Source organism: Hylobates moloch, unplaced genomic scaffold, assembly GCF_009828535.3.
Source record: "Hylobates moloch isolate HMO894 unplaced genomic scaffold, HMol_V3 SCAFFOLD_1, whole genome shotgun sequence".
Taxonomy (NCBI): Eukaryota; Metazoa; Chordata; class Mammalia; order Primates; family Hylobatidae; genus Hylobates; species Hylobates moloch.
Window position 1 is genome coordinate 8323572 of NW_026652276.1, and position 16852 is coordinate 8340423.

The 16852-nt window shown below is 46.1% G+C and overlaps 1 protein-coding gene across 1 annotated transcript in view; it reads right to left on the bottom strand.

Moving 5' to 3' along the window:
• The window catches only part of DGKD (diacylglycerol kinase delta), an 86362-nt gene extending 71840 nt beyond the window's left edge, over positions 1–14522 (bottom strand). Inside the window, exons 1-2 of the mRNA XM_032753746.2 lie at positions 14388–14522; positions 12262–12342 (exon numbers count right to left, since the gene is read on the bottom strand). Of these exons, the coding sequence (XP_032609637.1) occupies positions 12262–12342; positions 14388–14522 (216 nt within the window). The remainder of the gene's footprint in view (positions 1–12261; positions 12343–14387) is intronic.
• Positions 14523–16852: the final 2330 nt, after the last annotated feature.

Genomic DNA, 16852 nt, shown 5'->3' on the forward strand with positions numbered 1-16852 from the left:
CACTTTAAGAACTAAGTTAACAAATGAATCCACACAGGAGGATTTGTACCTGGAAAGCAGGCACTGCTAGTGTGTCACATGAACAGACACTCCTACCACCTATTCCCTGGATGCCCCTGACTCCCTGACTCTTCCCCAGTCCTCTCTGCAAAAGGGATCCATCCCCACATCCAGCTCTGATGCCCCTCCTCAGAGAAGCTTACCTCCACTCCCAAGGCTGACCACCACCACTCTGACTGTACTTTGCACCTTCTTCCACTCTACTTATGACAGGGCACTAGGACTACTTCTTTATATGCTGTGAGAAGTCTCCCAGAGCAGGGAACACACTTATCTACCCTGTACACCCCCTCAGGCACTCAGTAGAGAGTCTGCCGTGATACAGGATTGTTCAAATAAGGAAAAAAAAGTTCTAAAACTTGCATCTTTTCCAACTGATTTGAAATTAGGTGGCCAGGGTAATGCCTTACTTGTCAAATGATTCCTCCATTCTCTGGGATGAACAAGTTTTCCAGCTGGCAAACTCGCTAAAAGTGCACACACAGAGCACAGGGGCTAACTCTGTCCCCAAGCTGCTGGCCGGACTTGAGCTGGGAAATGGTAAAAGGGGGAGCCTGGCCCACAGAGGGGTCCACAATAGTGAGCACCTCTTCAGCGGGGCTTGCCAAGGAAGAGGTGAGGCAACATCCTCTCTGTTGTGCTAACAAAAAGAAGCAACAGAACCTGCTTCTTCCAGCTCATATTCATACACATAGTCACCCCAAAGGGCAGAGCACTGGGGACCCTAAGCTGCCAAGAGACTCCATGGCCTTGAGCTCAAGGTGTGGCCAAGTACACATTACTAGGGAGCTTGTGCTAATGTAGCATCACATGAGTGATACAAAGTACCCTCAAGAGGGGGGTCCCAAAGTGGCTGTACCCTAAGATTTTGGAAAGCTTTGAAAAAGCACCCACTTGCACATTTCTGGGGAAAGTTCCAAAAGGCACTCAGGAATGACCAAGTTTGAGAACCACAGCCCCACAGAAGCAGACGGCAGTTTCCTGAGCACCGTGTGAACAGGAAGGCTTCCCTGAGGAGGAAACGGACAGGGTCGGTGGGGAAAATTTGGGGAAACAGACCCCCAGAGACCAGGGCCAGCAGGTGACCCGTACACACAGGGAGCTCCCTAAGAAGCACTGGGCTTGGCTGGGGCGAGGCCAGGCTGGGAGGGCACATGAGGACCAGACCCTGAACTTCATTAGGTAAGAAACGAGGGGCCCCTCAATGGTTTATAGTGCCTTTTTTTTTTTTTTTTTTGAGACAGTCTCGCTCTGTTGCTCAGGCTGGAGTGCAATGATGCGATCTCAGCTCACTGCAACCTCCACCTCCCGGGTTCAAGTGATTCTTGTGCCTCAGCCTCCCAAGTAGCTGGGATTACAGGCGCCCGCCACCACGCCTGTCTAATTTTTATATTTTTAGTAGAGACAGGGTTTCATCATGTTGGTCAGGCTGGTCTTGAACTCCTGTCCTCAGGTGATCCACCGCCTCAGCTTCCCAAAGTGCTGGCATTACAGGTGTGAGCCACCATGCCTAACCTTAGTTCACAGCGCTTTTAACAATGGGCAGAATATGACCCTTCTGAATGGCTCTGTATTTCAGGCATATTCAAGTAAAACTTACCTTTCCTCTCTAAGGTTCACCTCAGCTGCAGTTGCCATGACCCAGGGAGTAGTAATAATACAGCCAGACTAACTGAAGCCCAGTGAAATCTGGACTAATTAGTAGTGATTTTGTTCAATTAAAGTTATTATTCAGTAAACAGAGAAAGTATGAAACGTTAAGTACACCAAACTAGAAGAAAATTTTCCACGTACCAAATGACATAATAAATGAGTTTGGTTTATTGCTTTCCATTCATTCACTGAATAATCAGTAAGTGCCTATAATCACAGTGTTAATAGGCACAAACACACATATCATGCCTACATTCATTAACTCATTTAGTCCTTACAACCAAACCATCCCACAAGGCAGGTTACTAGCCCCATTTCTCAGATGAGAAAATGGAGGCTTCGAGCTGTTCTGTGACTCGCCCCCGGTCATCTGCTCGGAAGAAGCTGAGCTGGGATTCACACTCTGGCTTGCCTTAAAGCATGAAGTTACCTTGCACGGTCCCGTACTTTCAGAGATTAAAAGGAGAGAAGGAGCCCAGTCCTGTTGCCTTGGGTCTTCTATCTGGTGGAGGATACACAGACCCTGGACATTCGAACACAGGGTCCCTGATTCCTCTGGGGAGCTCACACTTTGGAAATATGCGTAGCATAAAACTTCCCCCATAAAGGAAGTAAAAGGCAACTGAACATGTAGCATCAGGAGGCCATACACACTCAGCTGGAACAACTGAGGAAGATCAGCCTTTCCACGGGCCTCCTGGGCAGTCCAGGCCTATCGAGCTCTAGCTCTCCAGAAACAGCAGCTCAGGCCTTGCCCTCCAGCTGTGCAAGCAGCCCTGCCCGTGAGAGGGGGCCAGGGCTACCCGAGAGAGCTCAGGGAGCTCAGGTCTGCACACTCCACCACCCACTGAGGGAGTCAAATGTGTGCTCCATAAAACCAGCACCCGAGATGGACTCAAACTATATCCCGCCCACATCCCACCCAAGGCAGGGGGCAGGGAAGGAGAGCTGTGAGAGGAGAGGCAGTTAGGAAGTGGTACCCCCAGAAATGGGAGAGGCCATGCCAGCAGGTGGCCAGGGAGGCCCAGGGCAGGACGGCATAAGGCATCTCAGGCAGGGCAGTGGGCACTGGGTGTGAAGGGCAAAGGGCCCTGTGGGAGTGGAAATGGCCACCATGCATCACCACTCTCTCCTAGCTCCAGGCTCCCTGCCCTCTGAGGGACCTGGCCAGGGCTCAGGCCTTGACTGCCTCCCACTGTCCTGTGGACAAAGCCTGGCTACGGGGGCACACACGCCCACTTTGAGTGATGAGACTGGCTACTGGGAGCACCCATGCCCACTTCGGATGATGAGCCCTCTTCCTACTTAGTTTAGAAAATCTTCACTGAATTGAATTTAGCTCTGATTCTGCCTCCTTCACAAGGGACACAGACTCTGACACCAGCCACCACGAAGTCAGTCTCCGAGGGGACATTTCTAGAACTGGAAAGGCCAGCAATACCAAAACACTCCCGGTGAGGAGAAGAAACTGAGCCTCTGGAGAACGCGCTGCTTTCTAGGAAGCATGCATCATGGCCAATGATACAGTATGTTCCTTCAACACTGTTATTAATATCTAATTCCCAGAGTCACCCAAAACAAATAAAAGTACCAACAACAGCAGAAGCATGGACCCTGCCCGCCCGCAGTGCATGGCTCTCTCAGGCCCCATCTCTCACCTCCGTAAGTGCATCCGGGCTGTCCACATCCTCATGTTGGGGGAAACGCCCCTCTGCACCCCTTCTCATCCACCTAGCCACCTCTGCCCTGCAGATCTCGCCTCCAGCAGCAGACAGATTCTTCTAACAAAAACCCAACTTTACCACCCTGCTTTAAAATCTTAATGGCTTCCCACAACTCTGACAAAAAAGCCCAAACCCACCCCAGCCTGGAAAGCACTTCCCGCCTCAGAGGCTGCTCGCCCAGTGCACCTCCCACGCCCACTCCCTCTGGCAAGAAGCGCCCCTTCCACCCCACAGCCACGCTCCTCAGCTCTGGCGTGGTCTTACCCCCTTCCCCCACCACAGGCAGGGATCCCCCATGCCCTGCCCAGAGAAGCAACCCACATCAGTTCCTCCCCAGCCCTGCCGTGGCTGCTGCGATGCACACGGACTGTGCCCTGCAGGAAGGAGGACCTGATCTTGCAGCCAAGCCCAGCATCTGGTCCCAGGAAGCATCCTGCGGAGCCAAATGAGGGGCAGGGCCCAAATCATTCTGGAACTGGAGGTGACCAAGCCACTCTTCAACAAAGAGTTATGTGCACCTACTGTGTGCTGGGCACTTGGTATAAAGCCATGAACAAAACAGACAAAAATCCTTGCTCTCATGTAGCATATATTATAAATAAATAAGACCAAATGGAATACAGGTAGGAATGACTCTCCAGGAGGGTCAGGGAGGGTGAGAATAAAGCCCATTGGTTTTATTCCTTTTGCTGCATTTTGAAATTTCAAACAACATTAAATGAAGCAATAAAAATTAATCCTTCATCAAAGAGAACATGGGTTTAAAAATGACGAAAAACACTGACTTGGAGAAATAAGTAAATAAAAGCATAAAACTCGAATGGACCCTACAGTCTTGCAGTGCTCCACACCTCTAGGCTGCTAAGGGAAGATGATAAAACTGGGCATGGTGGCTCACACCTGTAATCTGAGCACTTTGGGAGGCTGAGGCGGGCAGATCACTTGAGCTCAGGAGTTCAAGACCAGCCCAGCCAACATGGTGAAACCTATCTCTACTAAAAATACAAAAACTAGCCGGGTGTGGTGGCGGGCACCTGCAATCCCAACTACTCGGGAGGCTGAGGCACAAGAATCACTTGAACCCAGAAGGTGGAAGTTGCAGTAAGCTGAGATCACATCACTACACTCCAGCCTGGGCGACACAGTGAGACTATCTCAAAAAAAGCAAACAAGCGTAAGACTTGAAGACAACAACTAAAATCACTAAAACACACTCAAAGTTTAATAAATCAGGGGAGAAATCCTAAGTCAATGAAAACATTTGAAAACCTAAGAGAAAATGGAGATGATCAAAGGAAAATCTTTCCCTGGAGGGAATGACTTTGTTAAACAGAAAACTTTTAAAAAATATTTTACCTATCGGCCGGGCATGGTGGCTCACGCCTGTAATCCCAGTACTTAGGGAGGCTGAGGCGGGCGGATCACAAGGTCAGGAGATTGAGACCATCCTGGCTAACGCTGTGAAACCCCGTCTCTACTAAAAATACAAAAAAAAAAAATTAGCCGGGTGTGGTGGCAGGCGCCTGTACTCCCAGCCACTCAGGAGGCTGAGGCAGGAGAATGGCGTGAACCCGGGAGGCAGAGCTTGCAGTGAGCTGAGATCGCACCACTGCACTCCAGCCTGGGCAACACAGCGAGACTCCAACTCAAAAAAAAAAAAAAAAAAAAAAAAATTTTACCTATCAAACAAGAATAAGCCAGGATAAAAACAAAGTATGCCAGAATCGGGGGTGGAGGGTGGGAGCTGGGAGGGGAGGTTGCAAGTAAATGTAGTAACAAACAATATAAAAACTTTGATAACTAGAACTAGGAAAAAACCAACAAATTAAATAAAATAAGGCTAAAGAATGTGACAGACATGGAAGATAAAGAAGCCTCCCCCACCACCCCACAGCCCCTCTACTGGACTCCTGAGCTCACTTAACCAGCCTGCTGCCGCACTCAGCAGAAGCCCTGACACGTTCATCTACTCCACCCCCTTCCGACCTGATCACCAGCCTTCCCACTGCCCCCTAGACACCTCTGCACTCTCCACTCCACTCTCTCCTAACAATCCTACAAACCTCCCTCCCCTTCCAGTTCACCCTCCACCCTACAGCCAGAGTAGAACTTTCTGACATCTGCAAATCTGAGAATTTCACCAAATAAAACTATTCAACAGCAGCCCAAGTCCTGAGGAGTAAGTCCCAAGCTCTGCCCTGGTCCCCTCTGGAGTCCTCTCGCTCCGGCCTCTGCCAGCCACCCTGGCCCCGCCAGCCACCCTGACCCCCGCCAGCCACCCTGGGGTCCCCTCTGGTGTCCTCTCGCTCTGGCCCCCGCCAGCCACCCTGGTCCCCTCTGGTGTCCTCTTGCTCTGGCCTCCATCAGCCACCCTGGCCCTTCCACCACTTTGCACATTCCACATGGTGTCCCCATCCCGAGGTCTTCACACTGCTGGTCCCTCCACCTGCCCCATTCCCAAGGTGCCTATTTGCACAAGAAACACAGACACACACACAGAAACACATAGACAGACACAAACACACAGACATACGCACCCTCTCAGGCTCACGCTTCCCTCAGTGGATTTACCACTATCATTCTTCATGTCTCAGCTATGAGACCTCACTTCCTCTCAGAAGACTGCCCCGCCCCTCCCCAAGGCCGCGTGGGGTCTTCCACATATCAGGCACCATGTAGTGCTCTTCCATCGGAGCTTGTCTCAGCCTGTAACTAAGGCTCTATGTGTGTGCTTATCTCATCTCCCACGAGAATATCAGCTTGATGCAGAGTGGCTCCTCTCCATTTCTACCCACCATTGAAACTTTAGCACTCAGCATGGTGTGGCCCAGGGTAGACCCCCAAAAAATGCTTGCCAAAACATTTGCCAAAACAATGACTAAATAAACAAGCCAAGTTCCCAAAGAACAAGACAAAGCACATGAACCAAAATTCGTTTTTTCTTTTTAAGTGTAAGAGAAAAGAAGGAAAAAATAGTTTTTCAAAGCTGGAAAGCCCAAACCGGAGTCAGGAAGAAATCAGGCTTGCTCTATCCCAGACCAACCAGTCAGCAAACCCGCATTGCACAAGAGAGAAGGCAACTCTGAGTCTTCGAGCAGAGATGCCTTCAAAGACAGCAACAGCATCGAGCCTGCTCCCAACAACCCCCTGCAACACCAACACTGGGAAATACTATGTTCTCGGAGCTCACTAATAAAATACCGTATTTGATTCCTTTCTGGAAAACAGACCATTTTGCATTATTTTTCTTCCATGTTCTTCAGTCCTTTTTCATTTTCATGGTTTGATATGAACCGAATAACAGCTAGTGAAACAAAGCATTGAGTAGCATGTTCTCTGTGACTAAACCCTCAGTAATACACAAAGCTTGACCAAAAAAAGGATGTCACCATATGGGCTGGCTACAAACAGGTCTAGCATAATAAAATTTGTGAACTTGGCCAGGCACGGTGGCTCATGCCTGTAATCTCAACATTTTGGGAGGCTGAGGCCGGTGGATCGCTTGAGCCTGAGATTTCACGGCTGCAGTAAATGGTGATCATGCCATTGCACTCCAGCCCAGAGACAGAGTAAGACCTGTCTCTTAAATTTAAATTTTTTTTTAAAAAAAAAAAAAAAAAAGGGAAAGGGAAAGAAAGGAAGATAGAGAAAGAGAGAAGCGGGGAGGGGAGGGGAGGGGAGGGGAGGAGAAAAAAGAAAAGAAAAGAAAAGGAAAAGAAAAGAAAAGAAAAAAAGAAAATCTGTGAACTTTAAATGTTTAAGAGACAACACAGAAGAGAAGTAGAAGAGAGGTACCAAGAGACCATCAAAATAAGAAAGCATGGCTGGGTGCGGTGGCTCATGCCTGTAACCTCAGCACTTCAGGAGGCCAAGGTGGGCGGACTACTTGCACCCCAAAGTTCAAGAATAGCCTGGGTGACGTCGTGAAACTCCTTCACTACAAAAAAACACAAAAATTATCTGGGTATGGTCACATATGACTGGAGTCCCAGCTACCCAGAAGGCTGAAGTGGGAAGATTATTTGAGCCTATGAGGTCCAAGCTGCAGTGAGCCATGATTGCACCACTGTACTCCAGCCTGGGTGACAGGGCAAGACCCTGTCTCAAAAATAAATAAATAAGTAAATAAACAAATAAATAAATAAACAAACAAGAAAGCACAATACATTCAGCCACAAAACACAGGCATCAGATATGCAAGAATCCTGACAGCAGAAAATGGGTGAAGCACAATATTTACAAGGCAAAGGGTTTCTGACTAAAATAAAACAGATTCTAACAACATACTGTTTACAAGAATTAAATCTAGGCCAGGCACATCGGTTCATGCCTGTAACACCAACACTTTAGGACACCAAGACAGATCACTTGGGGCCAGAAGTTAGAGACCAGCCAAGGCAACATAGTTAGACCCCATCTCCACAAAAAATAAAAAATTAGCTGGTTGTGGTGACAATGCCTGTGGTTCCAGCTACTGGGGAGGGTGAGGCAGGAAGATCTCTCGAGACCAGGAGTTTGAGGCTGCAGTGAGCTAACACTGTACCACTGCACTCCAGCCTGAGAAACAGACCAAGAGCCTATCTCAAAAAAAAAAAAAAAAAAAAAAAAAGAATTAAATTCAAAATAATAAGGAAAACTAAAGATAAAAGTTAGGATGGAAAAGGGTGGAGGGGCATGTATATCAAGTAAATTCTGAACAAAGAAAAGAAGACTTAGAAATACTAATATATATCAGAGAACAGAGAACAGTTAATGACACAAACTACTCATTGTGAAAAAGATCTTCTTTAATCCCAGCACTATGGGAGGCCAAGGCAGGAGGATCACTTGATGCCAGGAGTTCGACACCAGCCTGAGCAACATAGTGAGACCTTGCTTCTACAAAAAAATGTAAAAATTAGCTAGGCATGGTGTCAAGCACCTGTAGTCCCAGCTAACTGGGAGGCTGAGGCAGGAGGATAACCTGAGCCCAGGAGTTTAAGGCTGCAGTGAGTCATAATTGTGCCACTTCACTCCAATCCAGGTGATGGAGCAAGACCTTGTCTACGAAAGAAAAAAAAAAAGCTACTACTTTATTAATCTTTATTAATAAATGATTACTCAATATTGAGGGTATTATCTTTTTAAACATTTACATGCTTAACAAAGCTTCAAATGGAGAAGGTGAAAACTGTTAGAAATACATGAACAAAGTGTTAAATGTAATTGGCCTGAAAGAGATTCTAACTCCTCATTAACAGCCTATGGAAGCTCAAGCAATAAAAAACAAGATCATAAGAGGACTTGAACAACATATTTCGTAAGTTACAACAGATAAAAACCAATACACAGCCGGGCAAGGTGGCTCACACCTGTAATCCCAGCACTTTGGGTGGCCGAGGCAGGCGCTGAGGTCAGGAGTTCGAGACCAGCCTAGCCAACATGGTGAAACTCCGTCTCTACTAAAAATAAAAAAATTAGCTGGGCATGGTGGCGTGTGTCTGTAATCCCAGCTACCAAACAGGCTGAGGCAGGAGAATCACTGGAACCCAGGAGGCGGAGGCTGCAGAGAGCCGAGACCACACCACTACACTCCAGCCTGGGCAACAGAGCAAGACTCCATCTAAAAAAAAAAAAAAAAACCAATATACATAAATACAGACACTGAATTAGAAAACAGAAAAGTAGGGCCTGGCATGGTGCCTTACACCTGTAATCCCAGCACTTTGGGAGGCTGAGGCAGGAGGACCACTTGAGGTCAGGAGGTCAAGACCAGCCTGGACAACATGGCGAAAACCCATCTCTAACTAAAAATACAAAAATTAGCCAGGCATGGTGGGACACGCCTGTAATCCCAGCTACTCAGGAGGCTGAAGCAGGAGAATCACTTTAACCCAGGAAGAAGAGGTTGCCATGAGCCGAGATCATAGCACTATACTCCAGCCTGGGCAACAGAGCAAGACCCTGTCTCAAAAAAAAAAAAGGACACAGGCCAGGCGTGGTGGCTGGCTCACACCTGTAATCCCAGCACTTTGGGAGGCCGAGGCGGGTGGATCACTTGAGGTCAGGAGTTTGAGAACAGCCTGGCCAATGTGGCAAAACCCCGTCCCTAACTAAAAATATTAAAAAATTAGCCAGGTGTGGTGGCAGGTGCCTATAATCCCAGCTACTCAGGAGGCTGAGGCAGAAGAATAGTTTGAACACAGGAGGCAGAGGTTGCAGTGGGCCGAGATCATGCCATTGCACTTCAGCCTTCCAGCCTGGGCAACAGAGCAAGACTCCATCTCAAAAAAAAAAAAAAAAGGAAACAGAAAATGAGAATTGTTCAATAATCTAAGAACTAGTTCTCTTTAAAAACAAAGAAAACAAAAATGCTAGAGTTTAAGAAATCTGACAAGAAAAGCAAACTAAACTAACAAAATTAGAAATGCAGAGGAGATCCAACCAGAGACACAGGTGTTTAAACTACACAACAGTACATGCTACTAAATTTGAAGGTGTGAAATTAGTGAGAAAGTAAATTACAGATGTGGACTCAAAAAGTGAAAAGGCTCAAATGATTAAAATGCAAGAAATAAATATTTTAGGATTTATTTCTATTACAGCCTTATCTCCCTAAAAAGTCTTCTTGACAAATAATTTAAAATAAATTCTCTCAAACTTAAGAAACAACCAATCCCAAAGCTACATAAAATGTTGCAGAAAACATAAACTCACAGAAAGTTACTAAATGAATTTTATGGGGTTGGTTTAACTCTGAAATCAAAACGCAATTATGTCCAACTATTATGTATCCATTAAAATTAAAAATAGAAAAAACAATTGTTTAAAACTGCAACAAGGCTACGTTCTCACCCAAAACAAATGCATACACACCAATGGGAAAATTCTAAATTACAAGATTAAGGAGTAAAATTCAATATTACCAAGAATAATTTTTTAAATATGCAAATAACTGAAACCAAAATGAACATCTAAATTAATGCCCAAGGCCAGGCACGGTGGCTCACGCCTGTAATCCCAGTACTTTGGAAGGCTCAGGCGGGTAGATCACTCCAGGCCAGGAGTTCGAGACCAGCCTGGCCAATACGGTGAAACCCCATCTCTACTAAAATTACAAAAATTAGCTGGGCATAATGGTGCACGCCTGTCATCCCAGCTACTAGGGAGGCTGAGGCATGAGGATCCCTTGAACCTGGGAGATGGAAGTTGCAGTGAGCCAAGATCACACCACCACACTTCAGCCTGGGTGACAAAGGAAGACTACATCTCAAAAAAATTAATTAATTAATTAACTGATGCTCAGAACACTCCAATGAAATTCAACACCTACTCCTATTAAAGACTCTAAAAACCACGAATCAAAGAAAAATCTATTTATGTGGTTAAAAATGTCTCTTCCCAGTTGGTAAAAATAAATTAGTAGAGAAAACTACAAATACTCCAAGTAAAATAAGAGCAGTTACATCAACACAAAATAAGCAGAGGTTTAGACAGAGGAAGGAAAATCCCATTTGTATCAGCAACATCAACAATGAATCCATCAATAAATAAAATAAAACAAAACTTGAAAGCACCTGAAACTAACACTAACTCAAAATATCAGATCCTAAACTTGAGGAAAATTACTCACCTTGACTGACTTATAAAAGAATAATTTTTAAAATTAGGGTGCATACTTTTTGTCTAGATGGGATGGCCTAATAACATAAAGAAAAATAGCTTTAAAAGTTCTAGTGCTGTTATTAGAGTCAAACCTTACACAGGCAGGCGCTAAAGTCAGCCCGTAAAGCCTAAATTATAAAATCATACAGGAAAATGCTACTATAGCCATTAAATAATATCATGAACATTTAGATCAGCTGACATGAGCAAATCTCTACTATAAATTGTCCTGGGGGGAAAAAAAAACACAGGTGTAAACCAAAAGGTTCAGCATGATCTCATGGGTACACGTAGGTAAAGACATAAATATACAGAAATAAAGATAAACACTCTAGAGTAAGCAGCTGGCCACTTCCAAGTGGTGAGATCACATGATTTTGTGCATTTAGAACTTTTGCAGAAAGTCCCATATAACTTTTATAAATTTGGAAAGAAGAAAGTTTAAACATAAAAAAGGAAAAAAAAAAAAAAGAAATACACCAAAATATTAACATTCAATGTTTTTTGAGGTGGCTGAATTACGGCTGCTTTTTAATTGCTTTAACATACTTGTCTGCATTTTCCAAATTTTCTACACTAATCACAAAAAACAAAACTCTGTACAGAGCTGGTAAGACGTAAACCAGCCAAGCGTGGTGGCTCACGCCTGTAATCCCAGCACTTTGGGAGGCCAAGGTGGGCGGATCACCTGAGGTTGGGAGTTTGAGACCACTCTGACCAACATGGAGAAACCCCGTCTCTACTAAAAATACAAAATTAGCCAGGTGTGGTGGCACATGCCTGTAATCCCAGCTACTCGGGAGGCTGAGGCAGGAGAATCGCTTGAACCCGGGAGGCGGAAGTTGCTGTGAGCTGGAGATCGCGCCATTGCACTCCAGTCTAGGCAACAAGAGCGAAACTCCATCTCAAAAAAAAAAAAAAAAAAAAAAGACATGAACCAAAACACATATAAAAATTTTTCATTTGGTCCCTATTGTTCTTTTGTGCTTATGCATGCCAAATTCTTGGTTATTCTCCAACCACAGTATTACTTTCAGCATTAAATTCAAATTTTACCAGCAATCATTCCAATCAGAAAGAAAAGAATGAAAATGTTTGAACTGCTTGGACACATGCTCAGATCAAAAAGGAAAGCCAACTTCAGTGAAGAATCAAGAAAGGCGTGACTCAGGAATCTTACCGTAAAACTGTTGTTGACATTTTTGGTACTGGATTCAGCCACGCTGGCATCTGTCAGATCCACCTCATCAAATATGATTGACTGGAAAGAGACAAACACAAGGACTAAGGCACACAAAGACAGGTACATCCCTAAGCACTAGTCAGCACTGCCCACCACACCCCCTGATCCCTACCCAAGCACCCACAGAGGCCCCAGTACCTTGAAACTGTAGCATCCAATCAACAAGCCAATCTAAATTCACCCACCCATCTGCTTCTAACCAAAAGCTCGGGCTCACAGGTACAGTGCCGTGATTTTTTTTAAAAAAAATCTACAAACTTTGTCATTGCATTAGTGAACAAAAAAAGAGAGAGAACCAAAGCAAACAACTCAATGCTGGTATTTCTGTATTTACTACTGTCAATACCAGTGTTCACTTTTATATGTGAAGTATGTTCTCACACACTGTTTTAGCTGAGGGAAGGCCGGGGTCTGGACTGAGGATTCTCTGCCCTCCCGGCTTGTTCCTCCAGCGAGCACATGGAGGGGAAAGGTCCTGGCTAAAACAAATTCTTCTGGGGAAGACAGACGGGTCCAAATGGAAAGGGTCTGGCCATGAAAGGAAACAAGGGAGCAGAGCAGAAGGATCCTGGTCCTGGAGAGAGAGATGCTCCAGGGCAGGGCTGGGAGTCAGGCCTGGGGACCTCCCCCATCTCCCTCTCCACTCCCTACAGGGTGCCCCGGCACAGCCCCTGCCTCCTGTTTCCCTTATACCATCCCCTCTATTCTACGATGGCTCTATGAGGAACCCTGGAGAAAATCAAACTAATAACTCAGAAAAGAAACTCAATCTTTTAAGTAACCTTCCCCCTCCCCTCGCCCCCAGAACTAACTGTAAAAGGTTATTTTGTTGTGTGTTTTGTTTTTTTTTTTTAAGTGAGGGAAGTGGTCAGAACCCTTTCTAAACAAGCTGCTTTGTTCCATTTCAAATTTTAATGCAGTAACTTTCTAGGGATATGTCTCGAAATGTAAATGATTCAGATTTCAGATTTCTTAAATACCAAAATATTAGTACTGACACCAATACTGACAAAAAATACAGGTATTCAGAATCCCAGCCAACACTCTGGTGTCTGAATGTCTAACACCACATCCGCTTAAACATGGCAATAATCTCTGACTTTCACTGGCTGCTCCTCCTCCAGCAGCACCCACCTGGTGCTTCTAGCTTTAAATCTACCTACAGTAGGGCACACAGAAAGAAGGTTAATTGCTAGAAAGCCTAAAAATAAAGAATTTCCCATTTCTGTTCACACATCAAGAAGCTCAGCTCCTTCTACTTTGGCAGGGCACAGTGGCTCACACCTGCAATCCCAGCACCTTGGGAGGCCAAGGCGGGCAGATTACTTGAAGTCAGGAGTTCAAGACCAGCCTGGGCAATGTGGTGAAACCCCATCTCCAGGCCGGGCACAGTGGCTCACGCCTGTAATCCCAGCACTTTGGGAGACAGAGGCAGGTGGATCATTTGACGTCAGGAGTTTGAGACCAGCTTGACCTACATAGTGAAACCCCATCTCTACTAAAATATAAAAATATCAGCCAGGCGTGGTTGCAGGCGCCTGTAATCCCAGCTACTCGGGAGGCTGAGGCAGGAGAATTGCTTGAACCCAGGAGGCGGAGGTTGTAATGAGCTAAGATCTCGCCACTGCACTCCAGCCTGGACGACAGAGCAAGACTCCCTCTCAAAAAACAAACAAACAAACAAACAAAAACTTCAATATACTTAAGGAATAAAGAATTATTTAATAACAAGAAGATGAAATTCATAACCCTGTGATTCCCTCCACCTTTCTGAAAGAAAGATATCCAACTGTAACGTAGCTGTTTCTGTGACCCTTTTTTTCCTTTTCCCCGTTACTGATGATGTTAAAGTAAAGGAAAAATGAACAGAAATTAATTTTGATAAGAAATAAAACATGCCTTGAGACAAGTAAAACCTGACAGCATGGAGTGTTACAAAACTCACTGGCAATAACAGATCTGAGAATTGAAGCTTTTCCCACACAAGGACTCAGCAGCCTCAATTCCTCCCCTGGGAAGGTTCCTGTGATGTCCTCGCGTGTGCTTTCCTGCAGGGGCCTCACCTTTGCCGTTTTGGCATAGTAAAGCGTTCGCCCTCGAAGCTTAAAGTATCTCCTTTTTGATCGCTGGAATGAATTGTTCTGTTTGGTCAGCATCCCCTCTTTGATGATGGTCTGAAAGTACAGAAACATATTCATAAACTTGCGTTTTCAAGGTGCCCTTTCACTCTTCCGGCTGAAACGCAGCCTGTTGAGGCTGAAACATATTCGTGTCTCTAACAGAAAATATTTCTCACACTCTCAACAGACCTTGACCTATGCACAGGCCCAGCACGCTGCCGGGGGCATGGGGGGTTGCACCAATCCTATCCTCCAAGGGGCAATGTGTGCCTGTGTGGGTGGGGGTGTCAAAAGGCCCAGGGTGTGCCCTGGATGCACTGGCAGACATGAAGAAGGGACACTGAGGCTCACAGGGCCACAGTACACAGCAGCTGGGAGGACACTGGGACGCGGGGCCAGTGCATTCTCCAACTTCAGCATTTGGTATTTTTCAGCTATTCTTGGCCCTGTCTCTGTGTTCTCTGGCCCCCTGCCATTTCTCAGGATGCTGCTGCCAAAGCTGTCTACGTCAGTGGCTCTGGGGCTCAGAAGCTCCAGGCCTGCGCCCTCAGCCCAACCCACCACTCACAGGCCGGGCGTGTGCATCTGCACACACCATGAGAGGGAAGTGCCTCGGCCACAGACACTAAAACTCCTCTCAACCCGAAAATCTGATGAGGTCACCCCATAACACAAGACGTTCTCTTACGAGAATCCAGAAATGGATTCTACAGTCCACTCACCTTGGCTCAATTGAAGCCAAGAATGAAGGGGGCACTACTTCTCCCGGAGCTGCTCCCCCACCTTACGCAGCCCATGCCACCAAAACATCAAATGCGTAAGGAACTACTTGGTCATGAGATGTTTTGACGTACTCGGAGCCATTAACACAGTCAAAAAGAATAAACAACACGCATGAAGACAAGAACCTGGCTCTCAGCGTTCGCACACTATGTTACATCCCACCTCACAGAAATGCCCAGTCCACAAGGAGCCTCAGCATGGAAATTTTTAGGGAGGCTTCCTAAAAATTCTGTTCAAAGACAAGCACATTGGTTCAGAGAAGCTTTTGCTTAACTACCTAATCCCATATAGCTCTGCACTTTACGTAAATGTTTCAAACAGTGCATGTACAAAGTTCTTAAGTATCCACAAACACTTAAAACTCCCTAAGATAAAACCAGCAAGAGCAAGACACAGGAGGCTCATGTCCCCCACCTATGCCAGAATGCAAGCGCAGAACACTGCACTGCCTGGTCCATCCACCGGCATTCACAACAGGAGAGACAGCGGAACAGGGAAGGCTGCAGAAAGCCCCCAGCCTGACACGCCATCAACATGTGGATGGACACCAGAACCACACCCGGGCAGCACAGGCCAATGCACACTGCCTAGGGGTCTCTTCTCCTTATCCCACAACAGGCCATCCTCACTGTGCCCTTCCTGGGTTGAGGGGAACTGGCTGCACTCACAACCACTTCCAAGAGCTTCTTGCTCACCAGCACGTGCCAATCGTGGTGAACTCTGCTTTCGGCACTGACCCAGTGGCACAACAGCAGCCCTTTCCAACTCTAGAGGATCAGCGCAGGGCAGAGCTGCTGAAGAATCTACTGACTCATTCTTGGCTTATACATTCACCTCACACTTCTGAAGAAGGCACCCACCCTCTCCCCAGTAATTAAAGAGTGCCAGGAAGGAAAAAGAGAGGAGCCCAACATTATCCAACGATCAAGCATTCTGATGAGGCTTGTTTGCCAGAAGTGACCTCCCCATCCCCACCCCCCACTAGAGACAGCAGGGATCCCCAGCATACAGCTAGCATCTGAGGTCCCGTCCAAAACAGAACAACGGTGATCCAAGGCAGATAGAAAGTCCCACCCCGATTCTGGTAGCGAGGATATAAACCAGTCTTCAGTGTGAAGGACTGGGAAATGGTATTTGTTTCCAAACATCCTTTTCGCATCCAAGTACACATAGATGACACTCATTTCAAATACATCTGCACAGAACAATGCCACCCATGGAAGCCTGAAACATATACCACAAGACCCTTTCTCTGTTGACCTCAAAGGCCTCACTGTGAAGACATCTCTCCTGGCCCCCCTCATCTTCCTTACCTCTGTGGGGAAAGCAATCACTTCCATCTCTTCCCTAAATGGGGAAAAAAAAAAAGACAACAAAACCAACAAGCCAAAACCCAGAAGAGTAACAATAAGTTATCTTTAAAGGACAGATGCTGGAGTATTTTCTCTTGTGTCTCCTGCTACACATCTCATACATAAAAGAAAAGCAAAATTAAAACACAACTCACTGCACCACATACTCTTACACACACACGCACACGCACAATCTTTCTGAGGGCGGATGAGAGTCTGCGATCTTGGGCTGCCCAAGGAGAGCTGCTGCTTTATTTATAGAACAAGAGTGCT